Below are 15676 nucleotides of genomic sequence, written 5' to 3' on the forward strand. Positions count from 1 at the left end.
TTAATAAAACTTGCATATACAAATGTCCATGAAATGTCTTAACCAGATCAGTTGTGACAGCTAAAGATAACAGCTGCCATCGTGCTGTGTCATATCAAATCACTGCACAGGCCCCTCTTCCACGTTGTCAACTCCAGAACGTTGACTACAAACAAACACAGTTATCTGCAGAGCAACTCCAAGTGCAAGAGATTTTGCACCACTCGTGCAGAAGAGCAGTGACTTTGAGGGCCAGATAGGAAAACAATTTGGAACAGCTGGAAATGATAATTGCAGTGGAACAGCAAAGCCAACCCCTGCTCCTGGAGTCAGCCAGAAGCCAAAGCACAGACCTACCTTAAGATACAGAAGCAGCTCTTGGCCCCAGAAGACAAGCGACAGAATCCAAACCTCTGCTTGCTGTCAATGTCTGTGAGCACAAATGTGAAGTTCTGCCCCACTTGGTTAACTGCATGGCTGGAACAGAGAGCAACAGGGAGTTAATGCTGGGCTCACTCTGTCAAGCAGCAAGTCATTGAACCTGTAACATTTCCTCTTTCAGCAGAGTTTTGTTGAGAAAGTAACTTTGAGAGCATGCACCCTCCAGAACCTTAAACGTGCTCCTTGTTGGATGAGGCACGAGTGGGGGGGTTGTGGTTTGGGGGTTTTTTTCCATTTTTTAAGTGTGAGAAGAAACTAAAAATGCTAAATTTATCTTTAAATGAAAATGACTCCGACTATCAACCACCTTCCATGAAGGGCACACGGTACAAACCAACCCCACATTCTCTCATATGACCCAAAATACTTCTAATGACATGAAATCAACATTTATTTCAGGTTATGTTTTAGGGCTTTTTAGGTTTACTGAGAAATCTGACTTGCACTGACATGTGCAGCTTTACAAGTCACTTCTACCAGCTGCAACAAATATCCCATTAAATTCAAGGCCATTTTAACTACCAGTCTCAGGCCTCAGAATATTCTCTTCTGTGATGTCATATACAATGCAACAAAAAATTTCTGTGGGAGATTATACACTCAGTGCCAGGAGGAAACAAAAGAAAAACAGACTTTCTGAAGTAAAAGTTGGATCCAGATGGGAAAGATGTCATTGTCCAGCTTAGAAAAATCCTTCAGTGGATTCCAAACAAGGAAAGAAAAACATGCAGTGATGAAGATGGACAGAAAGACAGATGTTTAAAGCATCTCAGTAGTCTGAGAATTAGCCAGTGGAAGTACAATCATCCTCCTGAAATCTAAATGTCAGCAGAGCAACCACTTCCATAAAGCACACTGAGCTGCTGGGGATACCCAAAAATCCCTCACTGGTGGTGTGTTTTATCTGTAAAGCTTGGATGTAATGTTACTATGGTGATTTTAGTATGCTGTTTTAAAAGGGGATTATATGCTTAATTTTAACAAGGTTGAGAGCAGAGGGTGTGTGAGAAATAGCATTTGAGCTGACAATTAAAATTATGGAACAGGGGGAAAACCATGTTTCATTACAGCGGGGAGAAGCTTGTTTATTAAACAACTGTGACGAGCTGGGGAGTTCCTCCAGAGCAAACCTAAAGAGTCCTGCATGGATGTGATCTGCAGAAACCAAATCTGGCCCACAGGTCCTGCCCAAGTGTCGGTGCCAGTTCTTCACAGGAAGGATAAACCTCCCAACGTGCACAGTGCCCTCCCCAGATTTGAATATCAACCCCTGGGACTCACAGCTCTGCTTCCAAACGGGCAGGAGGCCCATCCAGAGCCTCTGATGGCACCATCAGTCTCCTCTCTGACTGGGCAGACACCAGTCAAGGCTGGAGGGAAGGGGACAGAGGAAGAGGGATGTCTCTCCATGCCCCCTCTCCAGCTCTGTGTGACCAACACAGCCCTGCCCTCCTGCAGCTGGGGAAGAGCCTCTGCCTTGATCCTGCCTCCAAGGGAGCAGGAAACTCCTGCTGCAGTGCCTAAAGGAATGGGCAACAATTCCCTGGGGATTGCTGCCCACTGGCCTCAACAGACACAGAGAGAACCAACATGAAAGCAGTGAAGTGTCTGTGTCCCCCAGAGCCAAAACCTCCAGGGCCAACACTGGCCATTTGTACAGCCAGAAGAGCAGGAGCTGCCACAACCTTCACTTGGGGTGTCCTCCACCTTCTGCAGCACTGGGAGTCCACCCTGAATTTGAAATTATTAAGTATGTCACGGGTTACAATCTCTCCTTTACGTTCAAGGAGTTGGCTTACAGTCTCTCAGTGACAGTCTGTGATACTCAGACAAACAAGTGGATCCAGAAATGGGAATCACTTTTCATTATGTTCTCATTTGCACCCCATATGGGTTTTCAGTGTTCTTATCTTTCAAAATGTTATATTGCTGAGGAAAACCAAAAACAACAGAACAAACAAAACCCCTAGGTACAATAAATCTACACACAGGAAGCATAAATATTTCTAGTAGAAACATATACATGAGAAAAATATATATGAGTATTTCCCTGCTCCCTCCCCTTAGGAAAGGGAAGAGATGAGCAGCAAAAGAGTGATTCCAAATTCTAAAATGAGGCAAACATTTCCAGCAGTCTAATCACAGTTCAGGTCAATTTGCTCACCCCAAACCATCCAGTGTCTCAGCTGACAAAGGAAAGGCATTCTGCCCAATTAAGTGATGCCCAGAATGATGTGAGCACTGGTGCAGCCTTGCAAAATTTCAATTCTTGTTCCTTTCATGAAACCACCAAAAATAACTCGCAGTAAAAGGAAAACTACAGAACTTGTAGAGTTTTCTAAATTACAACAATTAAATACTCTCAGATCTTCTGACATTCACTGCACGATTTCACCCCCAAAGCACCAGCACTCCAACAGGAGCATGAGGCCTTTAAATGCAAAGCATTTAATTCACTGCTCCACCCAAATTTTGGCAATGAAGAAATGAAACACATGAGCACACAAAGCTTTGATATTAATATGCACATTTGACAATTGCTACCCAAGCATTCTCAGCAGAAGTAAAACCAAACACCCTCCTATGCTGCCACTGAACAACTCCAACTTTTAAAACTTCTTTTTTTTTTGATGGTGCCCATAAAAACCCCAGGAAAAAGTGATTCTAGGACTATAATTTGCACTCGGGTGCTCTGAGTCCCAGTCACACAGACAGAGCATTATGAATGAAATGGTTTTTATTTTCTACAGGGGTTTTATTGACAAGCTTATTTTCTTGTAAAGTTTGAAAAGCTAACAATACCTGTCCACATAGAAGGGGAAACAAAACTTGGTCAAAGTCTGTAGAACTTCCTGTGGAGAGAAAAAAAAGAGATAATTTATACATCTATTGGGACCAATAAATCTAATATTAACCACATCACACAATTTCACAACTTTGCCCTGAAGAAACAAGAGACAGATGAAGAAATATGGGCTTTATCAATTACATGGAAGGAGTACCAGGCAGTCAATCATGTGAAATAATAAACATGATCAAACTTCATTAAAAATGAAAAATTAATCAAGATTCACACATGGGCAGGCAGCAGGAGCCATCCAGCAATTCTCCAAAGAGGAGGAGGAGGTTGGGTTGTTGAGTGTTAACACCTCTCTGGGGACAATCCCTGCCCTGACCATATGGATCGGAGTGAATAACACCAAACCACATGGGCCTGGCCTGGCAGGACCACTTCTGCTGGCACAGCTTTTGACTGTTACCTAGGAACAGAGGTCTGGGGATTAGAGAACACTTCCTAACATCAGCAAGATAAATAACAAAAGGAGAAGCCAATAGGTCTCATAGCAGGAATGTTTAACGCTCCCTACTGCTGTTAAAAAGAAAATCTGAGTGTTGAAACACCAACTAAAATAATGTGTATTAAAATTAATACAGATTTTTAAACCCACAAGCCATTTTCTACAAGTTGCAAAACAGCACCACAAATGGGGAAGCCTTTAAGCACAGCCTTTGCAGGAGAGCAAAGAAAAGGATGAATATGAAAAGTGAAAACACCATCAGCAGATAAATTCATAATTTTCAATTTTACAACGTTAAACAATCACTAAAGAGGCAAATGCAGAAATGTTAGTCCCAAAACAGTTGTGTTCATAGACAAAAGCAATCCATTAGATCATTCTATAATATCCAAATTTTGAATTCTGCAACCCACAACCCCCCATTAAAGGTCTCCCAGTTTGCAGATCTTTCCTACAGCCAATTCATTGCTCATTCTCCTTCACACTTAAATATTTCAGGCCCTGAAGTGTAAATTCTATTTCTGCTTTCAGCTAAACAGGATAACCCTGAACAAACAACAACCCCCCTAATAAATTCAACCCTTTTCTGACCAGCAGCAATAAATTATCATCAATGAGTAAATAGATGCTTCTCGCTTCATTTATTTCTAAACCAAACGCCACCGTTCCCAAATAAACTCCATCAATCTAATCACCCCTTCAGTGAAGCACAAAACATATTGACTCCCTTGCAGGAACATGTTCCTCCTGCATAATTCACAGCAGCACAGCCCAGCCTTAGCCCTGGTTTCAGGCTCAACTCCTCACTCTCTTCTTTGGAGGTTTCTTGACAACTAAAATGTGGCAAGTTCTGAAGATTTCAGGCAGAAACAGATATGGAAACTTTGACTTCTTGACAGTTTATTGATAGATTATTTAACAACCTCCTGTTTTTAAAGAACAAGAAAGGGTCTATTGAAGAAAGCCGTGCAGAGCAAAGGCATCCCCTGCTTTGAATTGCACAGCAAACTTGGGCAGGAGTTATGTAGATTCAGAGGAAACTCTGCAGAAATCTGGATTTCGACCCAAAATAATGCCTTGATAGCCAAGGTCTCATTAATGAGAGTGGGCTCCCCCCCTGCAGAACCTCACTGCCTTCCCCAAGCTGAACAACTCCAACTGCTCACCCACAAAACCTGCACCCTGACCAATTTTAACCACTGCACAGTTGTCCTTCAGCACAGCTGAAATCTCACTGCACAAAGTGCTAAAAAACAAACAAAAAAACCCTCAGAAGAATCCTATGATCATCAAAATTATAATTGCAGGAGAGCAAAGTGCCTATATTTTTATTGTCCTCAAAATAATGACTGTGTATCTATTTTTTTAGAAACAAATCATGTAGCTGCATCAAATTCTGAAATAAAACAGCGTTAAAAGGTAACGAGCCATCAGTCACCTCAAAATGGCAGAACACATTCTCTCTGTTATTTTGATGATCTACATAATTCCTGTAACTGCAAGTAAAACCATTCCCACCATAAAACATCCAGCATCTCATCAGCATTGTGTTATTGGAGCAGTGCAAGACTTAAAACTTACTTTGCACTAGTTTCTTGATACTCACAGTTTACCAAACACAGCAAATGAAATTTTCCCTTAAAGAGGCAATATACTGAATATATTGGATCTGTACCACTCTCCACTGCCTTCTCTTTTAAAGAAAGGTTTTACAGTGACATTATTATCTGGCTTTTGTAATGTCATTGGACATAATCTGCCATTCATTATACACTGACACTTATCTGCCTGGATTCACAACTAAAAAAACTGAGACTGGCACAGGTTAACCACAGGCTCATTTTTAAATTGTAACTCTTTAAAAAAATTTAAAACTCATATGCAGAATTAGTTTTTAGTTAGCAAAACTGCTGATGTTTTGGATGTAAGAAGTACAATTACTGGAGAACTATCCCGCTTTTGCTCAAGTTGCAAGCTCGTTACTCTAAATATAATGCTGCTTTTTTTCTTTTTAATTCTTTAAATACTCCTCAGTTTGAAAGATAAGCAATACCTACATCATACACAACTTCCCACCCGACCTCTTTAGGTGGGTGGTTACTTACGACCTAGAAAAACCACCATTTCTTTATGATTTCCAACAAAACCCATCACAAGCCCAAACCCAGAATTGCTCCATGTCAGCACCTTATAATCTCTTTTATGTCTTTTTTTACCCAGCACGAAACACAGAGGAAGCATCAATAGCCTGTTTTCTTATTTTATTCCCTCATGCCTATTTTCTTAAAGAAACACAAATGTCTGTAAAAGAAGAAGAGGAGCCCCCAGCAATCCAGGCTGGGCAGCTGACGGGTGTGGAACCCTGGGAGCCGCAGGGTCCCCAGGGCACCACCCGCCAGGCTGGGGGATCAATCCCCAAGTTCATCCTCTGCCCCATCCTTTCCCTGCAGTTGGATCTGTCCCATTAATGAGCAGCAATGCTCCCCAGCAGGCAGTGCCCGCAGTTGAGGGCAGGGCAGAGCCGTGTCCCAGGGGGATGGCTCAGGGCTGCAGGACAGGCACCACCTGGCTCCCCATCCAGCCTTCCAGCTCCTTTCATAATCCGAGCACTGCTGACATTAGAAACCCCACGTGGCTCTTCTAAAATCCTTCCCAATCGATACAGGCAGCACATAACTTATCGCAGACAGCCCCGAGCTCATTGATTACGTTTGGTTTCTCTAGCAAAGTTCCCCAAACAAACGAGGCCCTGCTCGGCCCTTTGTGTCACCGCCGGCCCTGGAGCTCCCACACACCCAGGAGAGGGGCTGGGGGAGCGTCTGGAACACACACAACACACACTGGGCTTGTGTCCCAAACCATCTATTGACATGGAATCCTAGGAAAGCTCAACAATGCTGGAAAACGGGCATATGCACTGCTGTATTTAATATGCAAGCTGTAGCTTAAATCCTGCTTATTTTTAAACCTTTCACCGTATGCTCCTGCTTCCAAATCAGCAGAACAACTTCAGATTCTCTTAAATATAACTCTTTACTCCTCCTGTTCAAATGAACATCGGGAACAGATATCCCCTGTGCAGCTACAACTAAATAAAAGTGCCCTGATAAATGATGTGCAAACGGCTGGGCTGGAGAAGGGGCTGCTGCAAAGCATCTCCTCTTACAAAGAGACACCAGACATGCACAGGGAACAGGAAGTGTAAGAGGAAGCTGGACAGAAAAGAAATTAAAATACAGGCAGAGATCTGTGAAAAACAAGGAATGATTAAGGCAAGACACTCAAATATGGACGTGAGTCAGAGCAGGGAAAGAACACACCACACAGACCAACAGGTTGGGAACCTGTATTTGGAAGCCTATTGGGAAACCTGGGGAAAATCTGGATGAATGGAAAAGACTACCCAGAGTCCAGACTGGGCCTGGAGCTGTGGATCATGGAGGGAGGGGGGAGGAAGCAACCCCAAAACCCCCCAACTGCGTGTTACAGGAGAGGGGAGCACAGCAAAGAGCAGGAGTTTTCCATGGAGAGAGGAGGTGGCTCCGTGATGAAAAAGGTGGATGCTCTTTTATTCCCTCGGCCTTAAAGCAGAGGTGAAGTACAGTTGAGGCTGCTGACAGTGAAACACTAAACAGAGAGGGTGGAAACACAGTTTTCATCTTATCCAGCTTGAAAGAGCATCTGAATCCAGGAAACAAGCATGGAACCCTCTCTCTTCCATGGAGGGACACCAAGAGAGTTCCCACATGCCAACAGAGGGATGGAGAATGGAGGAGAAACTGGAGAACAAGGGGAGAGGGACAACCAGCCCGATGGGATCAGGGAATGTAAGAACAGGGAACAGGACACCGACTTGACCAGCGAGCAACTACAGGTGATTTTATTCCTCCTCTGAAAAACAACAAATTTAAACCCTACAAAAATGTTAATGTAGCATTAAAAAGTGCTAAGACATCAACTGAAGCAAAATACTGCCCAGTTAAATTTGGGTTGTACGTTAATCTGTCTTACACCCATAGAATTGAAAACTGCTCTTGGATTTAATTCATCTTTTTGAATCATTTAAGCCAACGATTCATTAAATCATCCACTGCAAGGGAATAACAGAGTTAAGAATTCAAAAATGTTGTCAGTGTGCCCAAATAACCAACTTAAACCTGACAACAATTCTGTTTAAAGCCAAAGGGTGGTGAAAGCAAAGGTACAGAGCCATGTAGAACAGCTCAATTCTGTCGGCCGTGCAGGGCTGGTCAGACATTCCCAGGCATTTTCCTAGGAAAGGGAACAGCTTTCTGCACAACAACCACCACCTCAGTAACAATGGGATAACTTCAAACATTGCACAAAGCAACTGCTCAAAATTTTACTTGTAGAATATAAACAGAAGAAATCAATGCTGGTACAGAAAATTCAACCTCTGTAACTCACCCACAGCTCAGAGTGACAAACAGGGATCATTCCAGCTCGTGTTCTGGAAGTTTAAACTTGGATTTGCATTTATTATTGGTGCCAGTTTATATTACCTCACATCAAATTTTCCCAAAGTTATTATTACAGAGCACTCTCATCAATTAAGAAATGCTGTGTAACTTGTAGTTGAAATCAGGAGGAGCATTTCAGTTCCAGAAGCCCACAAAATCCAATTTCCAAATTCCAAAGTCAGTGCCCTGCACAGAGGCTGGTGTCACACAGCCCCCACCAAACCACTGAGATTCTGCAACTTGATGGAGAAAACAAAGATTTCTCTAAGTTTTAAAGCTTTCCCTAGTTCTGAAAAAACTGATACAACATGGATTCTTTTTAAAAAATCACTGCTTGTTTAAAATATTTATGTCAAATTTCACACTGCATTGATCTTGCAACAAAATCTTTTCACATCTCAGAGCACTACTGAGCATTACTGAATTTTGTAACGGCCAAAACATTTTAAGAATTAATTTTAATCAGTCGTTTAAAAGAATGTTCTACCCCCCTCAAAAAAAAATCGGGGCATAATTTGCTTAATAGAATTACTTTAAATTATCTTAATTTAGTTTTATCTCTACTTTTCTAATTCTACTGGTATTCCGATACGACTTTATAGCACCAGATCATCCATTTGCTTCGTGTCCTAGAAATCCATCAGCTCTTTCTGAGCAATTCTAAAGCTTGAATTAGGGGAGGGTTTTTCTCCCCAAGTCCGAGGGTCATCAGGGGAACGGGGCCAGTACAAAATAACATCATTTCACTGAAGGCAACTGAGTGTTCTCAGGAAAATGCTGGGGTTTAAAAACAAACACAAAACCCCAACACACATATCCCCAACGCTGGAAACAGGAAGAGCAGGAGATAAATAACATTTCCTAAGCATATTGAGGCCTGCTAGCATTTAAATATTTTAAACGTACAAAATATGTGCACAGATGGGCAACTTTTCTCCCCGCATTACCAAAACCACATTTCAGGATAAAGCTCAAAAATCCCTGAATTTTTTAAACCTAATTGTGACTCTGTTTCTTAGAATTTCACACCCCAAGGCCAAAGCTTTCCTGCCACCAGTCCTTCAAATGTGATTTGGCCGGTGCAGGGAGGAGGCTCGGAGCCTCCCCGAGGTCTGGCTGCGTTCGCAGCTCAGAGAAGCAGCAGATAATGGGCCCGCGCTGAATTCCGGGCTCCGCTCGGCCCCTCCTGGGACACGGGCCTGGCAGATGTGAGAAAAACTGTGTCAGAGAAGGAGCTCCGGCTTTTGCCTTAATGACAACTTCAACCTCTCAACTAATGGAACAAAAGAACGGGAACGACTGTTACTGTTCTCCAGCAGGAAAAAGGAAATAAAAAAAAAGCACCCGAAAGTAAAGCTGAACTAAAATATTTAAGCGGTTCTTTCAAAGAGATCTCCTCAATAAATGTCTTTAAAACCTCTTCAGTGAAATTAGAGATTTGGTTTTATTCTAAGAGAAATAGATTTTAGTGAACGTGCTAAAAAATAAATAATCTGCAGCCACTGTTGTAGGAATAATTGTCTTAAATAACAAAGAATTGAAAAATTATACAGACAGGCATAAAAAAAATCAGGTCCAATTATGTGCATAAACAGTGATCAGTTGGTGTAGGTAAGAAGTGTCAGTCTCAGAGAGCTGGAACACTGATTCAATTAAACATATCTTAAACATTTAGTGACTAAAAATGAGGAGTATTTTCGCTTCCACATTTAGCAGAAATTAGGTGAGAACTAATAGCTGTGAAAAGATAATCACATCCTGCACACCCCCTAAGTCAACTGCACAGGTACACTGCCTCAAAAACAAAGCTTAAAATATATCCTTGGGTTAACATTTGTTAAATATTATAATTCTGGCTTAAGATGACTGGCCCTTTCAGCCCATTGCTCTATTCAGCTCGGAGCACATACCCACTTAATCAGCAATCATTGTTCTCTGAGGCAGGACTTTGTTGTCAAGACAAGCACTGAAACCTTTAAAATATTTCAGAACTGGCATAAGAAAAAAGTGATCTTTGTCAAACAAGGACAAATTTATGCAAATCTTTTATAAACATTCACAAACATTTATTTAGCTTTTGAAATGTTGGCCTCATTTGAGAGCATGAAAATGAGGGGGAAGTAGGAAGATGCAAAGGACAGCTTAGAGGCTGGCACACTACATAAATATTCAGAAGGAAGATTATAGGATTCATGTTAGGCTGTCTTAGGTTTCTCCAAAGTCCACATAGAATACCAAAGAACAAAACTAACGAGAAGTAGAGCAGATGTTAGACAATGCACCAGCCCTCTTTTCCACACTCACTTGGCTATACTTGGATGCTTTCATTTTTTCTTTCAATATGGTCAGGTCATTCAAGGATTCTCCTATAGACTCGGTATTGTGGCTGCAGCGCTATAAGCTGGACCTCTGTCAGCCTTCCAAAAGTTCCCAATGAAAAGGCATTATGCAAATTGTACCTCTCCTACTCTCTTTTCAGGAAAAAAGCCTCCAGTCTGCAGCCATCGGAGTATTGGGAGTCCCAGCCTTCATTTCTGTATGGCTGTGTTTGCCTTAGGGCCATGCTGCTTGTTTTGACAGTGGATCCCCCCAGATAGTTGGGATTAGTCGAGCTTGTTTAGATAAACTTGAAATCAAGGCCTTCTCTAGGTAGACAGCTAGATGTAGCTACTGAGTTTCCAGCTGCCTTCTGCTTTCATCCCAAAACAACTGCAGATTCACAGCAGAGATCACAGCCACAGGCTATGTCACATACATAAGTACGAAATTAAAGGCTGCTAAAAGAAGCCTTTGTAAGTCTTAGTGCTAAAATAAGGAATCTGTACTGCATAGTTTAAACAAATTATTGAAGAAGCACCACTAAGGGTCTGCACTGAGAGCTAACAGGACGTGCAGGGAAGAAATGCCCTGTTTGCATCACTGGGCAAGGTCTTTGCTGGTCTCTGCTGCCCCAGCCCTGCCCAGCCCCTCCAAAACACATGTGAGCAAACACTCCAAAGCAGAGGCTGCTGGAAAATGAGCTCTGTTGGCAAATACAAACTTTATGATCACAGCAGACGATTAGGACAGCACTGTTCCAATTAGATTTTCAGTCATATACACAACAAGATTTGATCTTTGCCACAATCAGATAATGCAAATCACAGGAATTCAGTCACACAAATATAACATGTTAAAAGAGAGGGGCCAGAGCTCCAAATTTAAATTAAAGCCTGAAATCAAATCCTGCCCATGTGACTACGTTACACCTCTATAAATCTGCACTGTGGTTCAGCCCCAAGAGGAGATTTAGTTTTCAGGGAGTAGGAAAAAACCCCCTCAAATAGTTTTGGCTTTTAAAGATGTAATCTCTTCTAACTGGGTGCAAATTCTCATATACACTTCTGCTGTATCCAGGCATAAGAGATGGAAAACTAAATTAAAGGAAAAATTAATCCCTAGGATGTTATAAATAAACAACCAAAAAAATCACAAAACCAACAAAACCCAAAAGAAACAAACAAACAACTTAGTTCAACAAATAGCAAATGTCATTAAAAATCAACTCCCGTCCCTTGCTCAAAGAAAGGATGTGCAGAAACTTGCATGTTGAAAGCAGGTGAAAGTCAAGAGCAGAACTTTGTGGTTGAGAGGGTAAGGGAAGGATTTCACACCACCCTCTGTGCACAGGAGCCCTTCGGAATCCCTGTGCTGCCATTTCCACAGTGCAGAAATTCCACCATCTCTCACTATAAAATTAAGTAATTTCACTGACAAGCCCTTTTCCAGAAATTCAAAGCATTAAAAAGTGTGAGAGAATAACATCAGACTTCAGTTTCTTCCTGCTCTGGTTACCAAAGACAATATTAGAGTGTATCCTGAATTCACGTGGCCATTCCATGCCATAAATCCCCATTAGTGACCCCCTGAGCAGGAATGAGCTACAGACTGGGGCTCCAAACCAACACCTGAGCAAAGGTGTAATTCCTGAGAAGCACTGAGGAAACCAGTCCCTCAGGGCAGGGGGGCTTAGGGGAAAACACACCCCCACTTCTGGAATTGTTACTGAAACCCAACCGGGACTGCCAAGGAAAATGCCCCTGGTACACAGCAGCTATCCTGGAGTTATCCAGTTCCAGAGGCAGGGACAGCCATGGATCTGCCTTCTCCCAGATGTCCAGCTGCTGGGAGCAGGATCCTCCTCACTGCTGGAGAACGTGCTGCTGAGGAGGAGCTTGGAAGCTGCCGCTGCTGAAGGTCCTTCAGTCCCTTCCCCAGGTGGGAACTGCAACAGAACCACCCAACATCCCAAAGGGGGCAACAGCTGCCCAGCTTTGAGCCTTGCCAGCCCTGCTCCTCGGGCTGGGCACTCCCACCAAACCTGGCTGAGAGTTCCCTGGAGCAGGGAATTAAAGAGGATGACTGTGATGAGGACACTCCTGCCCCCAGGGCAAGGAGAACTTTTCCAGTTTAAAACTTTGCAGAGCTGAGGTGAAGTCAGTGATCACCTCAGACAACCGAAGGTTATAACAGGACACAGCTCTTCAAATATGTCAGTATTTTCACAACTTTCAGATTTCCAAATACAAGAATAAGCTAGGGCAAAATGTGGCCAAAAACCTGAAAGCTAAAAAAACATTCATTAGCCTTGAGAGGTGCTTTTTACTTGAAGAAAAAGGAGCTGATATGTCCAAAGATGACTGAACTTAGAATCTGGAGTTTTCCAAGTATAAAGCAAAGAACTTTGGACTTCCCTGGTTTAACACTTTAGGGTAATTTCCAGCTTGTCTCTGTAAGATGCCACCAGCTTCACACTCCTGTCCAGACACATGTGAAAGTTTGAGTATGTGAACACCAATTAGTGCCATCTATCAATCACCAACAAATCCTCTTTCAGGCTATTTTGCAACCATTCCTTTGAAAAAAAAATGTAAAAAAGAACAAAGAATAACGGATGCAAAATAATTTGGAAAACTCAATTAAGGCATCGTGCAATGTAAATGCTTTGCACTATCTCTTTATGAAATTACAGAACTTCCAAACTCTTTTGCTACTGCCTGGCTTAACAAACCCAAGCAGAATATTACTGCCAAAGCATCTCCTATTTTAAAGAAACCCAGCTTTACTTGCAGTGAATATTTTATACTTTTATCAATAAATTTAAACATAAGTGATAATGATTACTCACTTCAGGTCTGATCCCACAACCTTTACTCACACGAGCAGTCCCACAGGATTTTAATATGACCACCTCAACGAACGAGGGTTGGCAGGACAGGTTGTAAATTATTCATATATTCACAGGTTTTTAAGACCAGAAGGGACCATTATGATCATCCAGTCTGACCTCTTGTATAACAAAGGCCATGTGACTGTATCCAGCGCTATTTGCACGCACTGAACCATTTGTGGTAAAATCAAATTATGTTTATCGAACTCCCAATATCGATTCGAATTTTACATGAAAGAAAACTGAAATTGTTTAGAAAGTGTCTTGCACCCATTTCCTCACACTTGAACCTAATTACTGCTCTATTTCTATTCAGAATGTTTCTGATTGCTGGACGCTGGTTTTTGACGTGGTTTTCACACACAGTCCAACACTGCCTCAGGTGCTCTCAGGACTAACTTTTTTCAGGGGTACTTACACAGACTGATTCTGCTCTGCACAAATCCACTGCACTGAGTTTTGCAGCCAATCACCAAACAGCAGTAAAACAAACACACAAAACCAGACAGAAATCTCCAGTGCCCCAGTGCTGTGTGAACTCCTGATCACCAAATCCAGCTCTTGTGTCAAACACAGCTCCTGGCTCAGCCCTCTCACCACGGGAATACTGCACCAACCTCTCCTTCTCAGAGTTAGGAACTTCAGTTCCAAAATGCAACTGGGATGAACAGGCTGTGGCAAAGGTTCTATTAAGATGCAAATCAGCTTTGCCCCGTAGTTCTCAAGGTTTGCAGCTCCATGGAGCACAGACACCCTGCACTGCACCCAGAACAGGACAGACACCCTGCTGCAGACACACACCCTGCTGCAGACACACACAAAGCAGACTTGAGGAGGTTCTGCATTTTTTATTCTAATTAAATTATACTAGAGAGGCGTAGAAAAGGCACAAATAGAAATACATAAGAAAAACTGACCTCTCACCTATTTGGTCTAAAGAAAAGGTAATGAAAAAGCAACTTGTACCATATGACAAGGATGCTTAAGAAAGAGCAAATGAGGAATAAATGAGGATTTTTCTTTACTTTCCTACATTAAAGAAAATACATCTGGTCTAAAAAAACCACTCTGAATTCAGGAAACCCTCAGCTCTGTAGTCAAAGCCCATGGTTTGGTGCTGTCCACCATCCTGTCCTCATGGGCTCCACTGCCTCCAGAAAGCTCCAGTGGCACAGCCCTGTCCCACCTGCCCTGGAGGACAGGGGGAGCTCCTCACTTGTCCCTGGGCACCCAAAGGTGTCTGTTCCTGCTGCTGGTTCACCCTGCTGGTGACACAGGACCTGCCCTGCCCCATCCCTCCTGGTTTATCTGGATGGCACTGGCAAATCCTCCCTGTCCCAGTGCAGTGAGGGCTCTGCACACACTGTGAGCAGCAAAGATTTCACACCTGAGGATCAAATGCTTCAGACATTTACCATTTACACTGCCTTGGGTTAATACAAAGTGGCTTTCACAACACCAGGACCGCTTTTCTAGATTTTCTAAATCACTAATTACTCAACCTTTCCAACCCAACTTGTTCACTTGCTCCTGAAAGGACAGCCATCATTTTAAACTGCTCTCAAGGCAGGTTTTATCACACAGTGTGTGCAGCCTGTAAGGCAAGGAGTTTATGCTCAGGGTACTGTGTGCAATTCAGAAATATCCAACTGGATTATAATCATCCCTGTTCAAGCAACTCAGTCCCCTCAGAGCACCCAGACTTCTCAAGACAGGGGGTTTATGCTCCATTTGTGGAACTCCTCTCCAATCACACAACTCTCAATGACACAAAGAAAGTGCTTTTTATTTTTCCCTGTGTGCAATGTTTGTACAATGCTCATAGACTTGGTACAAGAAAGACCATTAGTTTCTATATAAAGACTGCCATAAAAGTTTTACAGTTTATCTATAAATGTATAAAGATTGCTGGTTTCGTTATAAACTCTGTTTCAGTGCCAGTGGAAAGAAAAATTACCAGCAGAATAGAAGTAGCAATCTCCATAAGTACCAGCTTGCAAGCACACATACCTCAGTCATTCCTGGAGTAATTAACTGAGCATACAATAGTTCATCAAATTACAGACAAGCCATCATACCACTGAGGGCAGCTCACAAACAGGAACCATCACCACAGCACTTCTGATTTCCTTTCCAGATGAGCTATAAAGATTAAAACAGTCAGGGACCAAATGATGCACCACTCAAAAAACAAAAAAAAAAAATTGAAAAATATACTGCCTTTGACAAGATTGTGCAATTCCTCCTACAGCTCTCGCTGATTGCTT

The 15676-nt window shown here is 42.4% G+C and overlaps 1 protein-coding gene across 1 annotated transcript in view; it reads right to left on the reverse strand.

Moving 5' to 3' along the window:
* DENND1A (DENN domain containing 1A) overlaps positions 1–15676 on the reverse strand; it is a 150485-nt gene that overhangs the window by 102666 nt on the left and 32143 nt on the right. The window contains exons 4-5 of the mRNA XM_027687938.1: positions 3223–3272; positions 337–456 (exon numbers count right to left, since the gene is read on the reverse strand). Coding sequence (XP_027543739.1) covers positions 337–456; positions 3223–3272 — 170 coding nt within the window. The remainder of the gene's footprint in view (positions 1–336; positions 457–3222; positions 3273–15676) is intronic.

The sequence above is a fragment of the Neopelma chrysocephalum genome, unplaced genomic scaffold, assembly GCF_003984885.1.
Source record: "Neopelma chrysocephalum unplaced genomic scaffold, ASM398488v2 Primary Assembly neopelma1_74, whole genome shotgun sequence".
Lineage (NCBI taxonomy): Eukaryota > Metazoa > Chordata > Aves > Passeriformes > Pipridae > Neopelma > Neopelma chrysocephalum.